This window comes from Musa acuminata, chromosome BXJ2-8, assembly GCF_036884655.1.
Source record: "Musa acuminata AAA Group cultivar baxijiao chromosome BXJ2-8, Cavendish_Baxijiao_AAA, whole genome shotgun sequence".
NCBI classification, from domain to species: domain Eukaryota; kingdom Viridiplantae; phylum Streptophyta; class Magnoliopsida; order Zingiberales; family Musaceae; genus Musa; species Musa acuminata.
In genome coordinates, this window is record NC_088345.1 from 2,664,751 (window position 1) to 2,692,345 (window position 27,595).

Genomic DNA, 27,595 nt, shown 5'->3' on the forward strand with positions numbered 1-27,595 from the left:
TTATGCTCGTTGCTCCTCCGTTGCCTTCCATCCTCTTACATTATAATCAAGAAAAGAAATGAAAGATGATGCTAGGCACAACACCTAAGATTGAGGCTCTTGTTATGATGGCCATGGTGATGTTGTAGGAGGCTATGATAGGGATGAAGATGCTAAAGGTAGATCTGTTTGAGAACATGATTAGGATGATGCTAAGGTCAAAGGTAATAGCTTCTATTGCTTCAACGAGCAATGTCGATGACAAAAGGTGTCGATGATCCAGAGGATAAGCCGAGAAGGAGGATTGGATGACAAAGAGGAGGAAGACGTTGAGGTTTTGCACTCCCCCCCCCCCTCTCAGGAGGAGATCATGATGTAGGAAAGAGATCATGTAGTTGTCTAATGGTCCTTTGCTATCTGCATATGCATCGACATCAATGTAGATGTCGAGTGACCATTTTATCATTCAACAATTATGTCGATGCCGATATAGATGCAGTATAGTGAAATGATCGCTCGGTAACTACATCGAAGTTGACAAAAATACAAAGTAACCCTCGCCTCTCATCGCCACTCTACTTATCCACAATAACATCGACGTCATTAGTTATCATAAGTTGAAATATTAAAATTATCTTTTTATTTATTTTTATTTATATTTTTATCGATAAAATTAATCGTGTTAGGATGAATAAAACTATATATGTCACTTATAAGGATTTCAATATAATTATTCTAGAAATTAAGATGTCGAGGAGTTCTTACTAACATAGGTAATCAGCCATCAATTTTACCTTTCTCTCTTTTTTAAATGGAGAGATGATTTGGGCCCCGCTGCGTCTCAAAGTAAGTGAGGCACGTAGGGCTGTGGGTGGTTTGAAACAACGTACCGCTTTGCGTCGCAGAAAAACCCTCCCGAACCTTCTCCATGCTCGCGCATGGCGGTCTACAGAACCCTAATACGATCCCTCCGCCGAAGACCCGGCACCGTATCCTACCCCTCTCCTCCCACTCGATAAGATCTCTTCCTCTTCCTCTTCCTCTTCCCCTTCCCCTCTCGCCGTCGTTCCGAACCCCTTCTTCTTCGTGCTCCGGCTCACTGCCGCGCCGTTTCCTCTCTTCTTGCTGCCCTCCCGATGGGTCCGCTCCTCGGGGCCTCTCTTCGTCTGCTCGAACCCGTGGAGGCTCTCGCAGTCGGCGACTTCATTATATCTGCGTGGGAAAGTTATTTTCCCCAGGGATCTGCTCCAAGTTCAGAGCTTTCCCGTCGGTTTGGGGTTGAGGACCCTAGAAAAGGTCGGTAAGGGTTTAGAGGATGTCGTTGGGTGGAGGGAGGAGGGAAAGTGTGTGCAGAGCACGGCGCGGTTGGGGTTGATGAAAAGTTCCTGAATTTACCCAATTTGGTTCCTATCAGCAGGATGGTGTCCGGTCCTCTGATTGGATGGTAAGTTGGTTCTCTCTTAATATTGATCTCTTAAATCTGGTAAATTCAGAGGGAAAAAGAATAACGTTAATATTATGCAGCTGGTAGATTCAGGGGGAAGAAGAATAACGTTTATATTACGCTATTATTTGACGAACTTGTGAAGTATTGCGCCGAAAAATCTGCCCAGTTTCATTTTCTTTGTCTTTAGAACCTTGATGTGATTAGATTCAACAATGAACGTACATTTCTTTCTTAAATAATAGAAGCACAATAGAGAACCTAGCCTCTGTTGTGTCTTTACCCATTTGAGAATATCAACTGGATTCTGAAATGTATCTGAATCTGATTTAGTAAAAGAAGTTATGGAGACACATTGTAGAAGTATAATTCATGATCATATTCAATGTGTTTAACATTTTAATAAGTTTATATGGTCTCAAAAACCAAAACTTCCATAAACCTATACCAAACTATTGGGGAACCATTTGATTCATGGATATATCTAAACTAGATTCTGATGTTATCCTAGTGTCTGAAAAAGAGATACAGTGACATGTTTAAGAAATAGTGAGATAAGACCTCTCATGTGTGGCAATGCAGAAATCAAAGAAGATCCACTGCATGTATAGTCGACTAGTTGGATAAGTATTTTATTCGTTGGCACACATCTGACACTGGATACCCGTCACGAGTTCTAATGGATGCAAACGGGCAATGAACTATGATATCCATATTTTGAATGTGGTGGTAAGTCATTAGTTGCCACATGGAAACATGAATGATGGTCGCAATCGTATAGACCCTAATTAACTGGAAAATTAAGACATACTCAATATACTGAAAAGTAGGAGGTAACTGTAAAACATTCTTATGGTTGCAATTTCATGGTTGTTTCCTTTGCAAAACTATCTTCTCTAATTCATTTTAAAATCCCGCTGCTTGAGCCGAGGGATGCATGTGTATGTGGTCAAATAGTTGGCGTTGGTTTGATTGGGGGAATTTGTTGTGATAATTTATATGATTTCACTTAAGCTCTTGGGAAAGTGCTGATGTTCCTTTCCTGCCCTTTCATTGAGAAAAACTTTGTTGCTTGGAGAAATAACCTTGTATCTATTTCAACATATGTTACATTGATTTTATAGCAAAAATTGATTTATATGGGATTCAAATTGATGAAAAGAAAATTCATCTTACAAAATTTGTTGCATGAGTCTAATTATCTGATAGGATGATTGTACGTGAGTGGTATCTTCCAGCTTTTGGCACATTGATTGTTTCTCGAGCAACTGACTGGGTGAGCAGTCAAAATTTTTGAGTAATACCAACTGATTGTCCTTTCTGTTTCCAGTTTATTAACTCTCAGTACCTATCCTTATTTTTGTTGTAGCCGGATGCTTTCCTTGCAAGAAAGATGGGTCTTAATTCAGTACCTGGATCCACTTGCTGACAAGTTTGATTTTTTTTTAATGGAACTTGTGACTTAATTTGATTCCCCCTTTCTTAGTCATTAATGCTGTGTGGGTTGTGTACCCTTAATGTGTTATCTATATTCTGATTTTGTGAGTGCAGGTTCTTATAAGTTGTGTTGCGTTAGCTATGGTTGGAAAAGATCTCTTAGATCATGAGTCATTTGTAATAGCTTGATTGTGCACTGAGTAAACTTTCATGAGAAAATTAATATATATATTTTTTCCTTTTTTTTTTCATTGCTTATCCAGTGAAATCATTTTGACCAATTGGTATAAAAAGGTATCTCTCCTGATCTGGCAACTATGTTCACTCAAAACTAATAGTCCATGTTCTCAATCAAAAAGCAGGTTTAGTTTGCAGATGGACTGATATTCCTTAAAGAACATGTTTCTCATTTGAACTTTCTTCAATTTCTTTTATTTTAATTGATTAAACCAGTGTACATGCTTTTAAAAACTAAATCTTGGTGAGCCGTATCATGAGTTTTAGATTGAATGATTAAATAGTTCTTTAGGAGGTAATTTTAGATTAAGATGCTAGTTTTAATTTCTGAGCAACTGTAGCTTTAACAACTAACATGGCAACCACCTAACTTTCTTTGTGGCTTTTGAAGCTATGGTGGTGGCCTTGGTGGTTCCAAGAGATGTCTCTTATCAGCGGTGCAGTTTATAAAAGAGCTTCTAGCTTGGGGTGGGAGGTAAAGTTGACACGGCTTATAATAAGACTTCCTGTTTCTAGTCCATTCTGAGGAACCTACTAATTATTTCTTCTCTTGTTCTGTTTTTAGTGGAAGAGTTGGTCGAGTTTGCAAACCTTGATGCAACTCAGAGAGAGAAGGTAGAGCCTCTCTTTATTAGGTATGACATTCTTTTCTGGATGCTTAACTTCTCGGTAGACCTTTTTGTGATATCATAACACATCTATCTATACTTCAAGCTATCTCAACAACCTTTTAAGAGTCGATGATGCAGGTGAACACAGTTTTCCAGTTGCTTCTAGCTGCTGCTGCTCTTCTGCAACCTGAATCGGGCAGTGAAGAAACTCAGGTGTACATAACTTGAGGTAAATCGCACAATGTGTTTTCCGTGCTCTAGCTTGTGAACTCCATGAAGTCCATATGCAATGTGGGTGGATATGCAGGTCTAGTTATCTGATCCAACATCTGCTCTTCTCTATTAGCTATTCTGGCCCTCCTCTATTATCAATGTAGCTTTTCTTTTCTGTCAAGTATAAATTGTTGACATAAAGACAGCTTTTTTATTTGCAGCTGGTTGGTGGCTTCAACAACGACCGCATCTGCAGTTGCTTATGGTGCCCAATATCTTTGCGGATGATAAGCTTTCTCTGCCCTAGAAGTACTGTGGTGGTGGAGATCAACCAGCAACGGGAAGTGATTTTAGGTTATATTTCATGTGCTTTTCTAAAGCAATTGGTTGTTGTGATCAATAAATTGCATTTTAGGGAAAAGGCCTTTTTGTTTCTTGTTCTTGAGACAGGAGGAAAGAAGAGGAAGATAATAGCAACAGACAGCTTTAGATCGACAGCATGGTAATTTGGGGAACATGCAATAGAAGTTGATAGGAGAAACAACGCCGAATATGGCCCATTTGATGGTCCCAGAAAACCTTTCTGAGTCCATCGAACTCCGGCATTTTCACGGCATGCTCAATCAAGAATTGCACCAGAGAAACCAATGATGAGCGTACATTGTGAAAACAGAAGTAGCACCGTCCATGTATGCTTTGTGTATATTCATTTAGAAGATGATAGCAGAGATAGCATTCGTTGTCGTTTTAATCCTCGAACAAGTAGTATGTCTTGGTGTATCAATGTTGCTTTAGATTTGGTTGGATATTGGAAGAAATGCTTAATGTTGGATTTTGTCTTTGGTGGGGAATTTAAATGTTTATTTTTAAGCTTTGCAAGGACAGATATAATTAAGAGAGGTCTCGAGACAAACAAGGAAAAATAATCTATGAAAGAACGAGAAAGGCCGGCATGGTGAGGAGGATATACAGGAGAGGGCTAAATGACAAAGGCAAAAGTAAAGGTCCATACTGTTGATAGCCTTAGAGGAAGGGAAGCCATGCGAGAAGGACCGGCAGGGCCAAGGAGGAAAGCACGAGATGGGAGACACGGGGGGCAGGCTGAAAAGAGAAGGCCGCGGCGGAGTCACTGAGGTGCTGGAATTGGAGGGAGTCGACGGCGAGGGGCATGTTCTCCTGGTCAGGGCTGCACTTGTAACCGCCACCGCCGCCGCCGCCGGCCTGCGGCGGGTGGGCGCTGTAGAGCACGGCGCGCAGAACGGCCGACACCGTGGGGATGTACGCCGTCTTGTTCCTCGCCAGCAACCACGTGAGCCCCATCAGCTGGCAGTCCCGCCCGAACATCCTCTTTGCCCGATCGCCGCCGCCTTCGTATTCCCCCACACCACCGCCATGCCCCTTCACCTGCACATCCATGGTGATTGATTATGGCTGCTGCTGCTGCGACTACCGTGAGGTCAAGCGGTTTATCTACAGTGAAAACAAGTGTTGTCCGACGGGGAGGGACGTAAAGAACTGCGACGAGTCGCATGTTGCATGTTCATTTATTAAGCTGTGCAGGGAAATGTGTCCTGTTCTGCTGCTTCACCGCTTCTATTTGTAGAACTTGGAAAAGACAGAGAAGCGAGAAGAAACAATCTTTCACACAGACAGAGTACGTAAAGAAGGGGTTCGAGGAAGCGGACCTTCTCGAGGGAGTGGAGGCAGCGGGTGCAGCCGGCGTAAGATGCGTTCCGGCAGTCGCCCTCGAGTTGACGTACGGCCAAAGTGGGCGTGGCGCTCCGGGCTGCGCCGCCGCTGACGTTGAAGGCGGCCGGGCAGCGGAGCGACCCGATCTGATGGAGGCGGATGCCGCAGAAGCAGAGCACGGTGTCGCATGTGGCGTTGGGCCGCGGCAGGCGGATGTCGCGCCGTTCAAGCGCGCTCTGCAGCGAGTCCACGCACTTCTGGTTGTCGTCAGGCATCATCGGCCCATCCGTGCCGTCAAGCCCGTCGTCAGTCGCGGGCGGCGGCTGGAGCTCCAGTGCGGAGCGAGCGTGAGCAGCGAAGAGCCAGGCGGCGAGCACCGGGCAGCAGCGGCTCCTGTCGAGACCCCCGCGGATGCAGGCGTCGCCGACCCCACCGAAGAGCTCATCGGATAGGTCGAGGCGACACTCGCTCTGGTTGTTAGATCGGGCAACCGGGAAGGCCGGCACCGTCGTTGAGGCGAAGCCGCTAGCGTTGAGGGAACGCTGCTCGTCGTAGAGGATTTGCGGCTTGATTCCGGCTGCTAAGGCAGCCGTGAGCGCGGTGGCCGAGACAACGAGGAGAGTAAGGTGCAATGAGGCAGCGGGTGATCTCATTCTTCTTCTTCTTCTTCTTTCTTCCGACCTCTGCTTCTTCTACGGCAACAGAGTGGTCGGAGGAGGATAAGAAGATTCGGAGAGTAATATTCCTATGGCGAAAGCTAGCTTGAAAAAGGAGGTGGAGTGGCGCTGGGAAAGGAGAGCATCATGAGTTGTTGGGATCTGGAGTGGAGGAATGAACCAGGAGAAGGTAATTAGGAGACGAAGAAAAGGTGCCTCCCTTTCCTCTGTGGATCGGCTTGAACGACAGAAGACTCGAGCCTGAGCGAGCAAGCACGTTCGTGTGGGTGCGTGTGTTGGAGGCTTCAAGCTTACAGAGAGAGAGAGAGAGAGAGGGCGATGTTACTCTGTTGTCTTGTTTCTTCCTCCTCCGTCAGCTTCTTGCACAAGAGTTATGCAGGGCACAGCTGATGTAGCTCATCAGACGCTGCCACCTATCCTTCAAATCCGAATTCCCAGAACGAAGAGGGAACAACCAGGCTCCTGTTGGGAGAACGGACCCGGGTGTTCTCGTTCCTCTCATCCCCTTGACATTACAAGCTCAGAGTTCCACTGTGCCTGTGGACCCCTAGTTTCTCTGTACTTGGTTCTGTGGCTTTCTAGTTTCTCTGTACCTTTCGTGTTTCTACGTTCATTATATGGTCATTAATTAGGAAAATAATATTAGCTTCTCTAGAAGGTCTGCTGTCTTCGTTAAATGAAGCTGTCGAGATGGTATTTATTACATTGCATGTCATGACACATCAGGTTACTTAGCATCAAAACCAGGCGAGAAATCAAATAGAGGACACTTCGGTGGGGCGAGGAGGTCTGCAGTGTCTTGTCCATATGCATCTCCTTTGCCGTGTGAAGAGGAGAAGACGACGGCAAGCAGGACATTGGGCGGGCTCCCGCTGTGCCATCCCATCACGTCCACGTGGACGATGCCGAAGACTGGGTCAGTCACCGACTGCTGGTTCACGTGTATCGATTGGGTTTTGGAAGCTTATATATAGATATATAAACACGGTGAATGGTCTCTCTCTCTCTCTCTCTCTCGTTCTCTCTAAAACCGAAACAAAATGATTCCGTGCTGTTTCTGCTGCTGGTGTTGTCGTCCTCGTCGACGACGACGGTGATCCCAGACGAAGGACGGCATCACAAACCTTTGAGAACCGGCTTTAGCGGAGGAGGAGGACGAGGAGCATCTTGCGACGGTGAACTGGGTTAAGAATGGAGCAACGAGGCCAACCTCCTCTGCACGAATCTTTCGCTGTCATTCTGAGGTCAAACGAGTCGTTCAAAGAGCTCCTTTTATTCGATCAGAAATCACCTGTGATTCTTTGCCACAACTGAAGTCAAGAATCATGTTCATTCTATTTCCCGATTCACCGAGATCATGAAAAGGGTTGTAATATCAGCCAGCCAGCCATGACCGGTTCACATGCACCATTGTCTCCACCAAGTTATCATGGCACGAGGAGGCCCCCTTAGAAAGAGGTAGCAGGGCATCAGGATTTGGAGCTACACCATCAACTCCTGCCAAGATCAATCAAACCAAAACTGCTCACCTAAATGACAACGATGATGATGGATGGATGGATGGTAGAAGACAAGAGCCCGAGTAGAGCATGACAGCAAAGCAGAAGAAAGAGTCCAAAGACAAGCCAAGGGTCTTCGCTTGAAGAAATGACCCCCTAACAGGGAAGATGTCTCTGCCCTCAGTAGTATAATAATAGACCTCCCCTCCCCTGCACATAAGTTATATTACCTTGGCTTGGAGACCCCATGGCTAGCTGGTGACTGCACTTTTCATATTCATTTGTTTTGATCGGCTGCTCTTTATTCCCCCGTCCGTCATGAGGACAAGAGATTGGAATCAGCAGCTGGGGACTCCTCAGAAACAAGCCACGATTACAGGACAAATGGGTACAGTGACAAACCACCAGAATCTGTAGCTATATTTGTCTTCAGCAACCCCAATATATGCAGTACAATCATGCCCACCCAAAGGCTCCCATCAACATGCTAAAAGCCATCTTAAATTCCATGAGAATTTAGCTGTACAGTGTTCACCGCTCTCTTTCCCATGTGCATCTCTCTCTCTCTCTCACTCTCTGAGTGGTTTGCATTTTTATGTTCGAGCTACTGAGTGACCAGAAAGTGAAGAAGGCAAGTTGGGTTGGGGTGGGTGAGTCTATCAGAAACGTTGAACTTGACCAAAGAAAGAACTCAGTGGAAGCTAGTTAACGAAAGGACTCGTTGGAAGCTGGTTAACGAAAGCTCATTGATGCCAAGAAGATGATGTTGCGGCAAGAATGCTCAAGGATGGGAATGGCGAAGGTCCACTTCTTCTCCAGTTCTCTTCACAACTGGCAGAGCGGGTAGGTGCTGCTGCCACAGCGCTAAGCAATCTTTCATCTCGAAGTTTAGATTGCATGACGATGATGGCGAGGAGAGATTGTATAACCGGCTCATTTGGTGCGTCACCTGAGTGCTGTTGCAGCTTGATCTTGGTAGATCAAGATCATGAATGCAGAAAGCAACGATGGTTAGGCAAATCGACGACACCAAGCACACACAATGAGGCGGCAATCATATCAGCAGTAAAAGGTGATCCCCAAGCAGATGTATCAGCTGCTTCACATCTGAAAAAGACATTACTAGTAACAGGTAAAAGGACCGAGGAGCATAGTAGGAGAAACAGTTCATGCTCGACAGATCTCCGTCCGGAATGAATGATTGGCCAACATGACACCACAAAAAGAAATCAATTCGCAGTCGATACCAGTCATTAAGATAGCAACATCAAGTGCTTCTGATCCTTCACGAATATATAATATTCCGAGAAACGTAAGTAAGAAGATGATAAGGTGTCCGCATCCATTATCCGAATGCCCTGTAGAATTGCTAATGAAAGGAAAAGAAAACTCCAAATGAAATAAAGATCGCTAATGAAAGGAATATATAATAAACTAGATGTAAGATTTAATATATTATTGATGAAACTAATTGATATGTATTTATGTTTTAATCTACGTTTTGAATGACGCATGATACTTCGATCAGGACGAGACAATTAAAGTAGGAAAAATTATGTTGTGCCGGGGGAAAACAGGTCAGAAGATTGGACGTCGGGTCAGAGGAACGGTCGACGTATCGACAGAAGGCTTCGGGCCATGAATTCGGGCATCGAGCCAAGAAAAACGGATATTGCGCTAGGGATATCGGAGATACGGAGTCAACTGGCAGATTGGGCAATAGGCCGCAAGAGAGGACGATGCGCCAAAGAATCGGACGAAGCGTCGAGGGACCAATGACATGCCAAACAACTTGATTAATGCTTAGTATTAATTGTCTAGATCGAAGTGTATTTTATATGTGCAAGATTGACTATGATAGCAAGGCATGAAGCAAAATGAAGTTCCGGAGTCGAGAACGCAAGTACCTTGGGAGTTTGAGAGTTCGTCGGAAGTCTAAACATTCGTCGGAAGTTCTGTCGGAACCAACCGAGAAGTCTCGAAGCTTGCTAGAGAAGCTCGTCAGAACTCGCCAAGAAGATCGTCGTGAAGTCCAGGAACTTGCCGGGAGTCCACCGGAACATTGCCGAGAGATCGTCGAAAGTTCACCGGAAGATCGCCGGAAGAATAGACTTACGAACTTGTTTAGCTTTGATTATGTCTTAGATTTCGTAGTTAGTATGTAATTGGAATTGGATTTGGGTCAACCCAATTAGGGGCCAGCTAGGCCCATGTAAGGACTGTGTTGAGCCTAATGAAAGGCTCAAACAGTGCCCCAAGAAGTCTCACCATCATGGCACAGTCTTCGAGACTGTGTCAAGCGGTGGTACCGTCGGTCTGGGCGATGGTACCGCCTAAACATAACCTCCGAGAGGCTGCAGGCGATGGTACCGCCAGACTGGGCGATGGTACCACCCAACGTAGGCGGTGGTACCGTCAAATCCAGGAAACCCAGGATGAGAAGTTTTTAAGCTCAAAGTTTGAATTAACTTGAAGCTTATAAATACCCCTCTCATCCCTGGTTAAGCATACAAGTATTGAGAGTAAAAAACGTATAGAAACGTTGCTACAATCTTGTATGAGCTCCTCTCAAAGTTCTAAGTGTTAGAATAGTTTGAGAGATGAGTGAGTGGGGGTGTAAGGGTTATCTCCTAACCTCGATAAAAGGATGACCGATAGTGGATGCCGGTGGTCTCGACGGAAGAGGAATCGGCAAAGTGGATGTAGATCACATTGACCGAACCACTCTAAAAATCTGGTTTGTATTTTACTTTGAGCAATTTATCTTTACTGCAAACCTCTTTAATAGCTTACCGTCTTTGATACATTTACGAACACGCGTTTCAAGTTAAGCATTTCCGAGTTTAGGTTTTATCGTACGAAAGATTTTTCGAAATCGATATTTTTATCCGCTGCACTAATTCACCCCCCCTCTTAGTGCCAACCCTTGATCCTAACAATTATAAGATATATTATTCTCATTCAAGTATGAAAAAAAAAATTCCCAGCCTCTTTAGATCTATTAAAGATAAACCTTTAGGAGCATGAAGATGTCTTGCATCTCTATCATCAAAATATTGGGAAACCTAATTTTCTAAGATTTTTCATACTTTAATTCTTAGGTAAATCTAAATCTTAATTCACTAAGAAATTTAGATTTTATTATAACGTCTCCCAAGTCGTTAGAATATCTAAATTACTAACCATAATAATATCTACATTGATATGTATTTTTTTCATTGTATCTTATATAAGAAATTGAATCATTGGTTTGAAAAATCGATCATAGCTACACAAACTGAACGCGACATGTATAATTGGAACCGAATCAATGATACTACTTGATTGTAAAGAGAGATTTTCATCTCATCGTCTTATCTCCAGTATGATTTTTTTCCTTTCATCTGCATTCTAGAAATCACGATTATTATCTTTCATTTTTTGCACCAGCTCGTTGTTACCGGTACCTATCATCCCCTACACGTATAATCTATTTTTAGCCCTGTGAAGTTTTTACTGTACTTTCTTTCAAACGATACAACTCTTTATGATATATAACTGGGCCTAAACAAGTTCCAAAGGCATGATATAATAAAATTATTATTATTTTCATCAAAAATAGATTTAGGATGAGCAATAATGAACCTATTTTTTATCTAAAGAAGAAAGATAAATTTAATATTCTTGATGCTATTATATATATAGGTTCATCTAACTAATTTTTTTATAGTAGAATTTTAAAAATATGTTAGATCTAGGTTTACTATATTATTTTCTTAGGTTGGAGGTGAAGGATCAGATAAAATTTTTATTTTGTAAAGAAAGTATATGAATCTATTCAAAAAGTCTAACATGATTAATTGTAAAACTATAATAACACCTGATAAGACGTATTTTGGGCCCAAGACACGTCATAGCCGATGCCACATGCCATGTTAGAATCCGTATCGAAATGCTGCTCAACATGTCCCGTCCCGAGAGCTCGGGGCGGTGTCGTCTGTCGCCGTTCCGTAATCTCGAGACGATGGCCCGTCAGAAGTGTTGTCCCATCTCTCGAGGGTCAGCGACCACGTCGAACCCACGTGCAACCGACCCTCGGACAATAGTACAAAAGCCCATGGCCGAGGCAAAAAATAAACAATCAAACCCACAACTGACTTGCTTGTCGGAGGGGCCAAAGTCAGGAAACACCCGACGAAAGCCATTTTTGAAGGAAAACGACCACCCGCGAGCCGCGAGCATCTCAACCCGATGATCGCCATCCGACGCGCAAGGGAGAGCTGCCAACCAGCCCGAAGATCGACAAACGTCGATAATCACCCCTTCCCGAGGGCACGGCCACCTCATCATCTAGCTCAGTCGACAGAAGGCTCCCGACATTGACTCGTGGACCAAGCCGTGCTGACTAGTTAACCACGGTACATTTGTTCACTAACAACACCCATGAATGTAAATGAAGAATTAAAACTTAAAAATGGTACATGATAAATGCAAGATACTATAAAAGTTTGATCTATCTATTGTAACTATTAAAAGAATTATACGTTATATTGCTGGAACTACCATTTATGATATTTGATATTTTTATAAGTTTAAATATAAATTATTTGATTTTAGTGATATTAATTGGATAAACGCTTTGAATGATAGAAAAAATACATTTTTAACCTCGAATTAAGAGCTGGTCAAATAAACTAACTGCAACTGGCATTCAAGTAGCATTCTAAGTAGCTGCAGCAGCGTTGACAGGGTGTCAGATCACACCATGTACATCGAAGCTTCAAATGCGCCACCATGCACTTCTCCGGTAGCTTTGCCATCGGTTCATCCTCCAAGTTTGACGCTCGTTGGCGGTTGCATGGAGATAACTCTGTAAGATCTGTCAACGCATGCAACTCCGAGACGCCACTTCCGAGAGCATCGTCAACTTTAGCGAACCCATCCACATAGCATTCGAGTCAAGGAGGCACATCCTTCCGATGGCCAGCTTTTCACATTACTGAAATCCTCAGGCAACTCACCGAGCCAATGGCAACCTTCGATGTCCAACTGCAAATTTACAAGGCGAATGACCGATGCGGGTACCATCCGAAGCTTTGTGCGACGAGCTAGTATTAGAATCCATGATTTGTCAAGCTTGTGATGCAGTCCACAAGTAGCTACACAAATTACAGGTGACAGTCACTCTGCTACGAGAGAATGTGCTTCGTCATGGCAAGCGACGGCAGCAGATCCATCCAACAGTATGCGCTTCCTTCGCTCCCCATCTCTACTTTTTCTCTCCGTTTCTTCTCCTGTAAGTGTGTGTGTGTGTGTTGGTGGTTGCCCCATATTGACAGCTCAAGCTTGCAAGCTTGTTCGTCGATCACGGTTTCTCTCGGGAGGCTGTTGCGTGGCAGTGCGCTCTTGGAATCTGCCCTCGCCACCGATTCACACGACCAAGTGCGTGCGTGCCCACCGTCCCAAGGAAGCTCACTTGATCACGCTCCATGCCTTCCATCCATACATACCTTTCTTGCAATCCTCATCTACGTCCAGCTGCGGACGCGAATACTGCTTTCTTTCTCTCCTCTTGGAAAAAAGCTGCCAAGTTTGCTGTGGGTGCGGGAAACAATATATGTTTTCCTGTGATTGGCTCTTCACTGTTATGATGGGTCATGTTTAGCGTCCACGGATACATTCTTCCCTGATTAGACTTCTGATCTTATAGATTCTCAACTCGACAAGCTTCTGAAATTTCATAGCGCCCATCAATTCTTTACTTCATTCACTACTCCCAGTGAGTGGAAACTGGTGCAAATTCTCTTGAAGCAAGTTTCTTGCTCATAAATTGCCTCTGAAACACTCTTTTAGGTACCTAAACATCAAATAAAAAACTGTTTAGTCTCTTATTTCCATGTCAATGAGGGCTTAAGCTCAAACTAATAGTTGGTGCTAATAATTGAAGAATGCTCAGATTAGAATCAAAGACACTGCACCATGTGAGAACCAAAAACATGGAATACCAAGGGGCATCCAATATCTCTGAGAAAAAATATCATTCCTTTCATCAATAATTCCAAATTAAGAGGTTATGGAAAATGTATTTTATGCATGTCGAATGACACGGAAATTGGATGAGATCATCTCCAGTAGCTGGTTGTGTAATCTTCCATTTGTCACAAGCACACCACCTGACGGGTATATGATTCTCCGGCCTGCTTCATCAGCTGCATGGTCTAGCTCAGTTCCAATCCAATCCGTGACCTAGTAAAGATGCATTTAGTTTCTCATCAATAGAACCTTCGATGCAATGAGGACAAAGAAATATACAAATTTGAATTAGCAGAGGCAAAACCAGCACAAATCTCAGAGTAATTATAGCCTGTAAAATCGATTTCAAAGAATGTGACCATTTGAATTCGTGAAGCACTTAAGAATCAAATTTGGAACTCCCAGCTCTCCAAGAGGGAAAATTGAGTACTGTCCTAACTTATTAGCAATGATCACGATAGAAGTGCACAAAACAAAACGAGGACACAGAAGCATACTTTTCCTCCTGCTTCCTGTATGCAGATAACTCCTACAGCATGATCCCAAACCTAAAAATCAAGGCAATATATAATCAGTAATACAAGCTAATATACTTTAAAACAACTTTTTGCTGACCAGAAACTGATCTGTAGTTACCTTAATACTGGTTTGAGCCCTGGCTCGCAGAATGAAAACAGAAGCTCTTCCAGATGCCACCATAAGGTACTTGCACAAGCTACAGAAACCAAGAACATGGGAATAATAGTTATTTCAGCAAAATAAAATGAAGAGAAGCAGATCACAATAGATAGATGCTGGAGAAACCAAAAATAAAAAATAATAAAAGATTCAGCAGTAGCTATTCTAGAATTTGATTAGAGTCAGCGACCGATGAACATTCTATAGCCAACATCATCTTCACCCAGGGAGATGTTTGAGACTCAGTATATATGCAACACAATTTTTTTTAAAGTCAAAATTGATGTCCAATAAATTGCTTGACAGCAATTTATTCATCGAAGCAAAGAAGCGAAAAAGATTAATAATAACAATAAATTTAACTTACGAGTACTCACAGCCAGTTTCATATTTCTGCCTGAAGTCATAAAGCCTGAACTTAAGATTTGTGAAAATTAAGAAATGGAGGAAAAGATCGTAAAATAAATTGATTACACTCTTAACAACCAAGGAAAAAGACAGAAAATACATGTCAATTTTACTATTATCTGGAATCAGTTGACCAAAACATACATTCTTGTTGCTTCAGAAGTTCTTAGTTATGGTCTATTTCGATGGTGGGCTTCATGGTCTTAAAAAATCATTTCTCAAAGAATAATGCCGTTACATCATGTATACAAATTCTTCCGCATATCATAGCAGATCATATGTATCAAAAATTTGTCTTTGCTGATTATTTGACACCTGATGTCCATGTACCATTAATGCCACACACCTCAAGCTGAGTTGCTAAAGCCAATACAACAGGACAAAATCGTCACCTCAGCCTGTGGGCGAAGAATTAGTTTAGATGTCCTTACACCATGTCTTTCAGTGCAACTGAAGCAAGAAAAAATTCTCCATGTGCTTTCATTGGACCACCAAATGTCATAGAATGTCCCATCAATTCACTCTTTTTCTTCAGTAATTGCTTATCATGTAAAGTTCTGTTTGAATATATGATGCAAACACATAATAGAATATTATACTCAATTCTCACAAAACTGACCCAAAAACTTATGCAATTTTCAATGCTACAAAAACAACATGCTACCAAAAAGATACAACTTTGAGGGTTTGTCCATATGATTCGCATCCTAATCTTGGTGAGCGTGTCCTGGATCATCCATATATATCATGCTGCAACCTCAGCACTATCACCATGCATATGTCTGTTCAAGGTTGTTGGACTCACTAATAAAGGATCACAAGTCTTAGAAGGCTGCCAGTTTTTGTGGACAATCATAGCACAATATGCAGCATTTACTTCAGATGCTTTCTCTAATGAACAAGGATCCAATAAGCTTTAAGTTATATAATGGTGACTTATCTGCTAACATAATTAATCCACAAAAAAATATCAAGCAGAGAATGTAAGAATGGTATCATGAGATAAAGAAGTGCAAAAGCATACAAACCTGCCACAACAAGTTGGCAATAGAAGTATCGTTCCTCTATCTCTATCTTTGGTATCATCAACAGTTGAACTAAAAAATGCTGACAGGGGAATTAAATCCCAGGTTTGACTATCAGGGATACAAAAACGTGCCTCATGCACCATATAGCAGCTATCGACAAAGCATTGCTGCCAACCACCCTGCATGCTTAAAAATTTGTCCATGCCATCAAATAATCTCCTTGTCCATGTTCCACAGCCTTCATGAGCAATCATGATTATCCCTGTTTCACAGTCACCAGTTTTCCTATCATGAATCCCAGATGAAAGAATGTCTACTTTCCAGTTCGGACAGCCCATCACACCTAGTACAATTTTTCCATCAACAACAAGAGCCAAGCCCACCTGAAAATTTTGAAATATTTTGATCCAGAAAGCAGACAAAAAATATCAATATACATTGTGAATGATTTTAATAAAATCAATCCAGAAGTGATGATGAACAGTTTGTAATAACTGATAAAGATGATTAACTGGTTTAGGAACTAAGCCCTTGTGACAGTATATAGTTTGCAATGGTGACAATTGTGAAACAAGAGCAAGAAACAAAATAATTGAATTGTCAGATACCAGTATTGAAGTGGAACTGTGGAACAAAGACAATCTACCACACACCCTACAATTCCACAGACACAATCAGAAAAATTTTAAAGATTCTGCAGCTGTTTCTCATTGTAGACTATTCAATTTAGATACAAGTGTTTACACTTCTCTTGATGCAGATCAAGCAAACACTGACATATTGCTGATAATATGGTATTGGTAATTCCGTGTAAAAAGTGCAAACAGAATATTATATATATATATATATACATACATATATATATATATATACATACATATATATATATATAGATACATACATATATATATATATAGATACATACATATATATATATACATACATATATATATATATATACATATATATATATATATACATACATATATATATATATATATAATCATTTAGTGGAGCTGCAGAAAGAAAATGAAGCAAAGCATACCACATATAGTGCATCATTGCCCTTCAAGAAACCCCGAGTACCATCAATGGGGTCAAGCACCTACAACAAAGGACACTGATTGGATACCATACAACAATCTCCAAGATGCATTTATTGGATGCTATCCCTTAAATTACCCAATAAGTAGCAGGCTGTGCATCAAAAGAGACTGCATCCTTCCCCCCTCTATCAATAGCCTCCAACACAACATCAGAAGTTAAAGGATCATCAGCACCAGTGGCTTTATCAGCAACTGCAGTCAACACCAAGTTCACAAGGGAGTTACCATCGTGGCCATGAACTCTCTGCAGATCTCCAGAATTTGATCTTAAGAAACCGGAGTCTTCTTCGGCCACCAATGGTATAGATGGAAAAAGTCTCTTCAGCTCTGCCATTACCATGACACAAATTGAAGAAAATTAGAATTCAAGCTCATGTTTTGTTTCACAAACAATATTTGCTTCAACGAGATCACAAAGAAGTGGACGAATAGTTTAATGAACAACTTTAGGAGTTAATTACAATACAGATGATAGGATTACCCAAGCTGATCAGCGCTTGCACGCCAAAGTCCGCGATTGTTACAGGCGTCTGATCGTTCTTTTCAAGAATCCGGCCTTTATCGGACAGCAGCGACTTCTTCACCTGATGGATCAGAAAAAGAAGAGAACTTTAGAAGAAATGGGCCTCTTTGCGCCCCAGATTAAAAAAAAAGGAAGGGCGATATTCCTCGTTCCGTCATCACATTCTTGAAGACTTACATGTAAATTGATGGGAAAATGAGAAGAAAAAGAAACGTACATCGACGCAGAGGCGGCAAGCTCTCTCCACAACATCGACGGCAGCTTCCAGCTCTCCGTAGAACTTGGCCTTCTCCGGAAGGAAGGGATGGCTCGACCTGGAACGGAGAAGAGCCGTCTTATGAAGTTTCGACCCGAAAAAGGGGTGAGAAGGTGGAATTTAGGAGAGACCTGATGGTGGCGAAGGTCTTGCAAGAAGAAGAAAAGGGCGGACGAGAGAAGGGAGCACGGAATCGAGGGAGGGGAAGCCGCGAGGGCGGTTGAAGGAGGAAGAACGTCATGGACCGAGAGGCGACGATTACTCTGCCGGCTCAATGATCTCTCTGCTTCCCTCGTTCTTCTCCCCCGTTTTGCTCTTCCGCCCTAGTCTTCGACTCGCGGATTTTGCTCTCCCGACTGGCTTCATCCGAGTCGAATCGGAGCCAGTGAAAAGTTCGACCTTTCTTGCGGTCCGAACGGACCCAGATATCCAACCCACAAATCGAATATAATCCGACCAAAAATGAAGGGCTCTTCGGATCCGCTGCCGAATTGCGTTCATCCAATATCGATTCATGTAAAATGGATCCTCATTGGATCCGCTACGATCGACTGTCTGAGCCGTATTCCTACTCTTATTTTCTAAATTATATTTGGTAGATATTTCAAGTTAAAAATAGAATTAACATACATTTGAAATTATATTTGATAGATATTTTGAGTTAAAAATAAAATTAATATAAATCAAATTTGATACTAATAGAAATGATTTTGTCTCGTGCCAACTCATCTACCTAAGTAGCGTTCCAAGTTATCAGCCCCAAAATAACGTTGCAGTACATCCCGATGTACCCGCATCAATGATTGGTAATAATTGTCCTACCTTAACAAGAATAGTGAAAGATTAGACGATTCACCTAATCTTATTCTAAGTCAGTCAATAAGAAGGCATAGAGATCATGTATAAAAAGGAACACATCAGCTTCCACTTAAAGAGAACTCTCTTCACGCTAACTCGGTCATACAGCGTATACTATTGTCTTCTTCCATTCGTTGACTTAAACATTGAAGGAGTCATACCGAGCAACCCCTTATGCTAGCTTGTCATGTAGAATTGTTGACGATCAGGAAATGACCTCACTACTAGGATACAGCCACATAGTCACGAGACAACCCTTCGCCCAAAGACACCCGAAGAATTTAGCCCCAGGAAGAAATCTTGCAACCAAAAAAATCCTTCTATTGGATAATTTCGAAATAGAATGACTTCGAAACATGTCAGTCAAGAAAAACACACAGATGACTTACACCTTTTGTCGCCTTCAGATCGTACGCTTTACTCGTCAATCAGAGCATTATAGATCAGATATGATAGTTACATCCTACAGATCCAAGAAGAGGTTAGTAATGATTACCATACTAAAAGTTTAGGAAATGCCGAATCCAACAATAACTAATGATTTACAGTCATAAGGATCGTACAGGTAGCAGAGTACATAAAGAAAGAAGTAGAAGATGAAGAAGAGGAGGCATAGATTGATGTGGTTAAGAGGAGGAGAAGGTGTCGATGATGGTGGTGTGAAGTGGATCGCTTAGGTGGGTGGCCCAGTTGTTGAGGGGGCCCTTGCCGGTGACGGCGGCCTGGACGGCGAAGCCCAGGAAGGCGACCATGGCGAGGCGGCCGTGCTTGATCTCCGCCAGCTGCAGGGAGTGTGTTAGAGCTGTGAAAGGATAGGAAGAGAGGAGAAATGGTCTACTCTTCGCACTCCCTACAGATTTCGCGCCTGCAGCAATCTTGGATCACGGTGCTTAGCAGATCTACGGGATCTCTGAACATATGGCATCAAAAGGTACGCATCGTATAGATCTATGCATTGATTTCAATCCTGGCATGTAAGTTAATTCCGCATTATTGACTTAGCATAATTACAGATTTTTATGCTTACAATTGGTATCAGAGCTCGGTTTTTGAAATCATGCATTAGATCTGTAAATTAATTTACGATGCATAATTACCTTTATCTTCCAAGAACTGCTAAGCAGTAATGGTCACCATCGACCTCGCTGTGAATCTGCGATTACGCCGAGTAGCGTATGCATCAGAACTCGTCCCATATGCGGGCATCACAGAACTCGTCCCATATGCGGACATCACAGAACTCGTCCCATATACGGACATCACAGAACTCGTCCTATATGCGGACATCACAGAACTCGTGCGACGGCATCACAGAACCCGTCCGTGCGACGGCATCACATAACCGAACCCCGTCCGTGCGACGGCATCACAGAACCCCGGTCGCACACGGCCATAATCCGTCCATGCGACGGTCGGCCGCACGCAGGCAGACAGCCCAGGTGGCGGCCATGCGTGAGTAGGCCGTGCACAGGCGGCGGCCGCGTGCTGGCAGCAGCCACCCGCGGGCAGGAACCGCCGCAGCGGCACCGGCCGCGCATGAGCAGTAGCAGCCCCGCGGCGACAGCGCCGTGGCGGCAGTGGCCGCGCACAGGCTAGAACTATCGCTGGCAGCCGCGTACAGGCGGCAGCCGCGCACAGGCGGCAGCCGCGCACAGGCGGCAGCCCGCAGCCGCGTACAGGCGGCCAGGCCGCAGGCAGCAGCGGCAGCGCCGCTCGCGCAGGCAGCGGCGGCGGCGATGGCAGATTAGGATTTTGGCATATTTACGTTTTTGTCCTCGAGGCTAGGGTTTTTGAAAAATTACAGTTTTACCCTTTGCAAATATCATAATTACAGTTTATGTTCTGTCAACATATTTACGGTTTTGCCCTCGGGTCTAATTTCTGCCAAATTACAGTTCTGCCATTCGTATATTTTCGATTTATATCTTATCAAATATTTTCGGTTTTTATCATTATGAAATTGAGAAATTTAGGTTATATTCTCAATTATAAAATTGATAAATATCATTTATTATAATTATGATTAATTTTAATCATGATTATATTTTTTTATTATTTGATTGGATTTAATTTTGATTAAAAATAAAAAATATAAATTATGGTTTATTTTATAGTTTTCTCATATGAATTATTCATTATATATGTGGTAAATAAAATTAAAATCCAATTATTGTTTTTTTGGAATTTTTATTTATTTATTCACATGTATATGCTTGAAATTATCATATGAGTTTTATTAAAGTTCAATAATTGTTATGGTTATTTATTATTGAACTACTTAACATTAAATTTCAATAATTATTATTGTTATTTATTATTGAATTGCTTTGCTTTAATGTTCAATAATTGTTATGGTTATTTATTATTGAACTGTTTTACATTAAATTTCAATAATTATTATTGTTATTTATTATTGAATTGCTTTGCATTAATGTTCAGTAATTGTTATGGTTATTTATTATTGAACTGCTTAGCAAAATTAAAGAAATATTGATGAATATTATTTGTAATTTATTTCCTTAAGTTTTATCTGACTAGTAGCTGCCAAAGTGGCCTAGGATGATAGACTTTTGTGATATAAATTACAATAAAAGTTTTATCATTTATAGGACATTTTTATTTTATATCATGGCATTAGTCTTGTAGCCACCAAAGTGACCTGGACTAATGACTTATAAAATAATATTAAAGAATTAGTCCTAAATGATATTAAAGAAATAATATTCGTAATGGCACATATAATTATGAGATTTAGATAATCCCAAAGGAGAATCTAATTCAAATAATTATGTGATGGGGTAGGATGATACTATTTTAGATATCCTTGCAGTTTAGGGTTGTATACCCAAAGGTAACAATACCTATTCCTCAAGGATGGTATCAGTCCTCCAAAAATATTCTTGAGTGAACACTAGATATGTCAATATTTCACCCAAAGGTGTAATATAGATGATATCAATAGTTTATCAATTTTTGACAAACTCAAAGTATTAATGTTGTTATATATCTTTTTGCAGTGGTACTTCCGCATATACATTCATATGCTTCAAGTGTCCCTGTACTTTCTGGATCAAATTATTCAGAATAGTTAGAGCATGTGCAATTCACACTGGGTGTATTAGATCTTGATCTAGCATTACTTGTTGAAAAGCCTACAGACTTGACTGATGAAAGTACTGCAGAACAAGTTAATGAAATGAAGGCTTGGGAAAGATCTGATAGGCTTAGTTTAATGTTCATAAGAATGACAATTGCAAATAACATAAAGACTTCATTACCGATTGCAACTAGCGCAAAGGAATATTTAAAGGTTATTGAAGACAGATTTAAATCTGCTGATAAGTCATTGGCTGGCACATTGATGAAAGAACTGACTACAGCTCAGTATGATGGTACTCGAGGAATTCAGGATCATATCCTCAATATGGCTGACAAAGCTGCAAAACTTAAAACATTAGGCATGAATGTTGATGAATCTTTCCTCGTGCAATTTATTCTCAATTCTCTTCCTTCTCAGTTTAGCCCATTCAAGATTCACTACAATACAAATAAAGATAAGTGGGACTTGAATGAGTTGACTAGCATGTGTGTTCAGGAAGAATTGAGATTAAGGCAGGAAAATTCATATAATGTCATGACGACTACTCAAGGAGGTGGTAACAAGAAAAGAAAGTTGAAGCATCATCCATCAAAGAGATTTGCTAAGTCTGGAAATGTTAAACAGACTAATGAAAAGAAAGCCTTTACTGTAAAGTGCTTCTTTTGTGGCAAGAAAGGACATGTGAAGAAGGATTGCGTTAAACGCAAGACTTGGTTCGAAAAGAAAGGTATTAACTCGACCTTTGTATGTTTCGAATCAAACATTACAGAAGTTCCTTCTAACACTTGGTGGATTGATTCCGGTACTTCAACTCATGTTACAAATAACATGCAGGGATTCCTTTCAATTCGGAAACCAAAAGAACATGAAAGATGCATCATTATGGGAAATCGTCTTAAAGCGAAAGTGATATCAATGAGAACTTATCGTCTACGCTTAGAGACGGGTCACTTGATGGATCTTGTTGACACATGTTATGTCCCTACAATTTCTAGAAATTTGATTTCTCTTTCTAGAATTGATGAGTTGGGATATTGTATTTCTTTTTGTAGTGGCAAACTCAGCATATTTTACGATTCAATAAAAGTTGGTTCTGGAATTCTTTGTGATGGTTTGTACAGAATTAATTTGGATCTTGAGTTTGCAAAGACACTAATGACCCTGCAATCAAATGTTGGATTGAAACGTAGTTTCAATAATGAAAGATCTTCTATATTGTGGCATAGACGATTGGGGCATATCTCCAAGGAAAGAATTGAAAGATTAGTGAAGGATAATATTTTGGAACATTTAGACTTCACTGATTTTGATATTTATATAGATTGCATTAAGGGAAAGCAAACTAAACAAATAAAGAAAAATGCCACAAGAAGTAAATAACTCCTTGAGATTATTCTTACTGATATCTGCGGACCACTCCATATTCCTTGTTTTAGTGGAGAAAAATATTTCATCATATTTATAGATGATCTGTCCAGATATGGCAAAGTTTATCTAATACATGAAAAGTCTCAAGCCGTTGATACTCTTGAAGTATACATAAATGAGGTTGAGAGACAATTAGATAGAAAAGTTAAAATTGTCAGATCTGACAGAGGTGGTGAATTTTATGGCAGATATGATGGATCTGGTCAGAATATTGGTCCTTTTGCTAGATTCCTAGAACAACGGGGTATTTGTGCTCAATATGCATTACCAGGTGTGCCACAGCAGAACGGTGTTGCTGAAAGGCGAAATCGTACTCTGATGGATATGGTTAGGAGCATGATGAGTTACTCCTCTGTACCTGAGTCGATGTGGGGTGAAGCTCTTAGGACAGCTATGTACATCTTGAACAGGGTTCCTAGCAAGTCAGTTTCATCGACTCCATTTGAGTTATGGACTGGTAGGAAGCCCAATCTGAGACATTTACATATTTGGGGATGTCCTGCAGAGATAAGAGTATTCAATCCACATGAAAAGAAATTGGATCCAAGAACCATTTCAGGATATTTTATTGGTTATCCAGAAAAATCCAAGGGATACAGATTTTATTGCCCTAATCATAGTATGAGAATAGTAGAATCTGGTAATGCAAAATTCCTAGAAAATGACGAAATCAGTGGGAGTGAAAAATCTCGAAGGGTTAATTTTGATATTGAGGAGATTCTGGTTAATTCTCCTATATCATCTCCTGTTCGAGAGATTGTTGTTCCTCAAATCAATGAGAGTATTGATGAGGGTGAACAACAAAATAACATCCAAGAACTCTCACATGATGTTGATGTCGCCGCTGATGATCTTGTAGAACAATCACAATTGGCAGATTTGAGAAGATCTCAAAGGAAAAGGAAACATGTCATTTCTGATGATTATGTTGTATATCTACAAGAATCAGATTATGATATAGGAATAAAAAGAGACCCCTTATCATTTTCACAAGCCATAGAAAGTAACGATTCTGAAAAATGGTATGATGCAATGAAAGAAGAGTTAAAATCAATGGTACAGAATGATGTCTGGGATCTCGTTAAATTGCCCAATGATTGTAAAAGAGTCGGTTGTAAATGGGTCTTTAAGACAAAACGCGACTCAACGGGCAATATCGAACGATATAAAGCCAGACTTGTGGCCAAAGGTTTTTCTCAGAAGGAAGGCATCGACTATAATGAGACTTTTTCTCTTTTTTCTTAAAAGGACTCATTGAGAATCGTTATGGCATTAGTAGCTCATTATGATCTTGAGTTGCATCAGATGGATGTGAAAACAACATTTTTGAATGGGGATCTGGATGAGGAAATCTATATGGAACAACCATAGAAAAGGGAAAAGAAAGTTGGGCTTGTAAACTTAAGAAATCCATTTATGGCCTTAAACAAGCTTCCAGACAATGATATATAAAGTTTCATAATACCATTACTTCCTTCGGATTTAAGGAAAACACTGTTGATCAGTGTATATACCTGAAGGTAAGTGGGAGCAAGTTTATTATATTGGTCTTATATGTGGATGATATTTTACTTGCCAGTAGTGATCTTGGTTTATTGCACGAAACCAAGATATTTCTCAACAAAAACTTTAAGATGGTTGATATGAATGAGGCATCCTATGTTATTGGCATTGAGATATTCAGAGATAGATCTCAAGGATTATTAGGATTGTCTCAGAAAGGATATATTGATCGTATCTTGGAGAGATTTAATATGCAGCTTTGCTCAACCAATGATGTACCTATTACTAAAGGTGAAAAATTCAGTCAAAACCAGTGCCCAAGAAATGACTTAGAAAAGAATCAAATGAAGAATATTCCTTATGGATGCGCAGTTGGAAGTCTACTATATGCTCAAACCTGTACAAGACCAGATATCAGTTTTGCAGTTGCAATGTTGGGAAGATATCAAAGCAACCCAGGAATGGAACATTGGAAAGCTGCAAAGAAAGTAATGAGATATCTACAATGGACAAAAGATTATATGCTCACATACAGGAGATCTGATCAACTTGAAGTAACTGGATATTCAAATGTTGATTTTGCAAATTGCCTCGACAGCAGGAAGTCCACTTCAGGATTTGTATTTATGTTAGCTGGTGGGGCAATTTCTTTAAAAAGTGCAAAGCAATCGCTTATTGCATCATCAACAATGGAAGCTGAATTTGTGGCATGCTTTGAGGCCACAAATCAAGCTTTATGGCTGCGAAATTTTATCTCAGGACTTGGTGTGGTCGACTCAATTGCCAAGCCGCTGAAGATATTTTGTGATAACACCGCAGCAGTTTTCTTCTCTAAGAATGGTAAGTACTCTAGTGGTTCTAAGCACATTGAGTTAAAGTACTTGGTGGTTAGAGAAAGAGTCCAGAAACATCAAGTGTCTATTGAGAACTTGAGCACCACTATGATGATTGCTGATCCATTGACAAAAGCCTTACAGTGCAAAATATTCAAAGAACATGTTCTTAGAATGGGGCTTGTGAGCAAGTCATAAAGGATATGGTGATGCATGTTTATGTGGATGCTATTATTGACATTTTACTTAATTAAAGTTATCTGTTTCTGCTATCCTGTTTACATTTATGTTTATGCATATTATGGTTGAATGTAATAACAGGATTGTCTTGACAAGACAAATTACAGGGGTCATTATGGACTATATTAGGAAAGACTAACAATGTTGTGGTACATAGAAGGGAGTATGACATTGATGAAATACAACCGCTATGATTCGCATTGATAGTTGGACTTAATATAGTATTATTGTGTTTATTGGATTTATTGGCTTATTTTTAAAACATGATCTACGGGATCTCTGAACATATGGCATCAAAAGGTACGCATCGTATAGATCTATACATTGATTTCAATCCTGGCATGTAGGTTAATTCTGCATTATTGACTTAGCATAATTGCAGATTTTTATGCTTACAGGGAGGCCTTCTTCTCGGGGTCGGCCGCCAGGCCGAGGGGGTCGAAGTACTTGCCGCCTGGGTACAGCCTCTTCTCGGGGTCGAGCTCCGCGTTCCTCTGGAACTCGATGTAGCCGATCACCAGCACCTCGATCCATATCAGCGTGGTGATGTTGAAGGGGAGAGGGAGGCCGAGGTACGAGGAGCCCTCCACCAACTCTACCTGCAGTCACACATCCAACCAGTGTTCTTACGTACACATATATTGGGTAGGAAGTCTGTTCACGAGACAAAAAGGTTGCGCCGGAAATCTTGGGTCTAAAATCGAGCTAGATTTGCGTAGAGTACGATATTATACCTTGCCAGCATCCTGCCAAGTGACGCCGGTGAGCCATTCGACGACGAGGGCGCCGAGGGTGGCGAGCATGGCCCACCGACCGTGGATGAGCTCGCACTCGCGGAACCGCTGCAGCCCAAACACCTCAGAGTACGGCTGGAAGGGGGTGGATTTCACGTCGACGCTCTCCGTCCGGGTCCCGATCACGTCTCCGGACGGATTCTTCGCCAGGTTCTGGTCCAGCGAGTCGAAGTCGAACTGAAGGTACTCGACCGGCCTGCCCAGGCCGAAGGGGTCGAATCCGTAGTCGCCGACGAGCGAGCCATCGAGCCACTCCGGTGCCTTGGCGCCCGGGAACCACAGCGGCCGGTCCGACTTCGGTGGGGCCTTGGCCTTCTTGGGCCGGGACTTCTTGCTGCCGAATCCGAACTGGGCCTGGAACCGGCCGACCGCCTTGGCTAGGCTGTGCTCGGGTAGGCGGGTGCCCAAGAACGGGGAGGTGGCGGCTGCTGTGGAGGAGGCCATTCGTCACACTCTCTGCTCCACTTGTTCGACTGAGAGACCCTGGTGACGGAGTTGGGCGTCGGAAGCTTGTTGATGATGTGGTGGGTTATAGGCGTTGTGGGAGTCATCTGTGGATGCCAGACTGGACGGACGATGTGGAGACTGAGATCAATCTGACGGATGTGAGGTGTGCAACCTTATCCTCTCATCTGAAAAGTATCCACCTGAGGTTGATGCCTGGAAAGCAGTCACTGGGTGTTCGTTGGCCTAATGTTTCTGTGGTTGGAGAGAGAGCCAGGTTATGTGGCCTTTGAGCTATTTAACTCGAGAAAGAGAACCAGGAAGAATATAATTGTCAGGAAATACCAATCTTACAATCTTACTCTGGTTATTGTTGTTGATGAAGAACGTTTAGACTATCTAATCGACACAAGTTTGGATCAAAATGAACGCGGAAAATAGAAGCAAAACTTGTGCATTAGCAACACTTTCTGGTTCTGGCAGAGACTTGGGATTTCATCCACTTTCCTATCTCCGAAAGGCAAGTTTCATTATACATGAAAAAGAAGAGAAATCACCATGACAAACAGGACTAACTTTAGCAGCAGTGAGAAGATAG

General features: G+C 41.6%; 2 protein-coding genes and 1 pseudogene across 5 annotated transcripts; 1 reads left to right on the forward strand and 2 right to left on the reverse strand.

Moving 5' to 3' along the window:
- Window positions 1-942: 942 nt before the first annotated feature.
- LOC103994350 (CDP-diacylglycerol--glycerol-3-phosphate 3-phosphatidyltransferase 1, chloroplastic-like) lies at window positions 943-4,758 on the forward strand (annotated as a pseudogene).
- A 66-nt stretch (window positions 4,759-4,824) lies between these two features.
- LOC135618649 (uncharacterized GPI-anchored protein At4g28100-like) lies at window positions 4,825-6,744 on the reverse strand. The gene is made up of 2 exons (XM_065119708.1): window positions 5,607-6,744; window positions 4,825-5,325 (listed from the first exon to the last, which is right to left on the reverse strand). The coding sequence occupies exons 1-2, from the start codon at window positions 6,261-6,263 to the stop codon at window positions 4,945-4,947; spliced, it is 1,038 nt and encodes a 345-aa protein (XP_064975780.1). The 5' UTR covers window positions 6,264-6,744; the 3' UTR covers window positions 4,825-4,944.
- A 5,665-nt stretch (window positions 6,745-12,409) lies between these two features.
- On the reverse strand, window positions 12,410-27,066 carry LOC135618650 (putative 3'(2'),5'-bisphosphate nucleotidase, mitochondrial). Of its 4 annotated transcripts, none has more exons than XM_065119711.1 (11): window positions 26,494-27,066; window positions 26,156-26,358; window positions 17,759-17,855; window positions 17,500-17,602; window positions 17,095-17,345; window positions 16,958-17,017; window positions 15,913-16,295; window positions 14,435-14,513; window positions 14,296-14,346; window positions 13,939-14,011; window positions 12,410-13,622 (listed from the first exon to the last, which is right to left on the reverse strand). In XM_065119711.1, the coding sequence occupies exons 1-11, from the start codon at window positions 26,995-26,997 to the stop codon at window positions 13,615-13,617; spliced, it is 1,812 nt and encodes a 603-aa protein (XP_064975783.1). In that variant the 5' UTR covers window positions 26,998-27,066; the 3' UTR covers window positions 12,410-13,614. The 4 variants fall into 4 exon arrangements, 3 of the variants coding, with proteins under 3 accessions (XP_064975783.1, XP_064975782.1, XP_064975784.1); XR_010489087.1 differs by having other exon boundaries at window positions 12,848-13,622; window positions 13,744-14,011; XM_065119710.1 differs by having other exon boundaries at window positions 12,848-14,011.
- Between the last annotated feature and the right edge of the window lie 529 nt (window positions 27,067-27,595).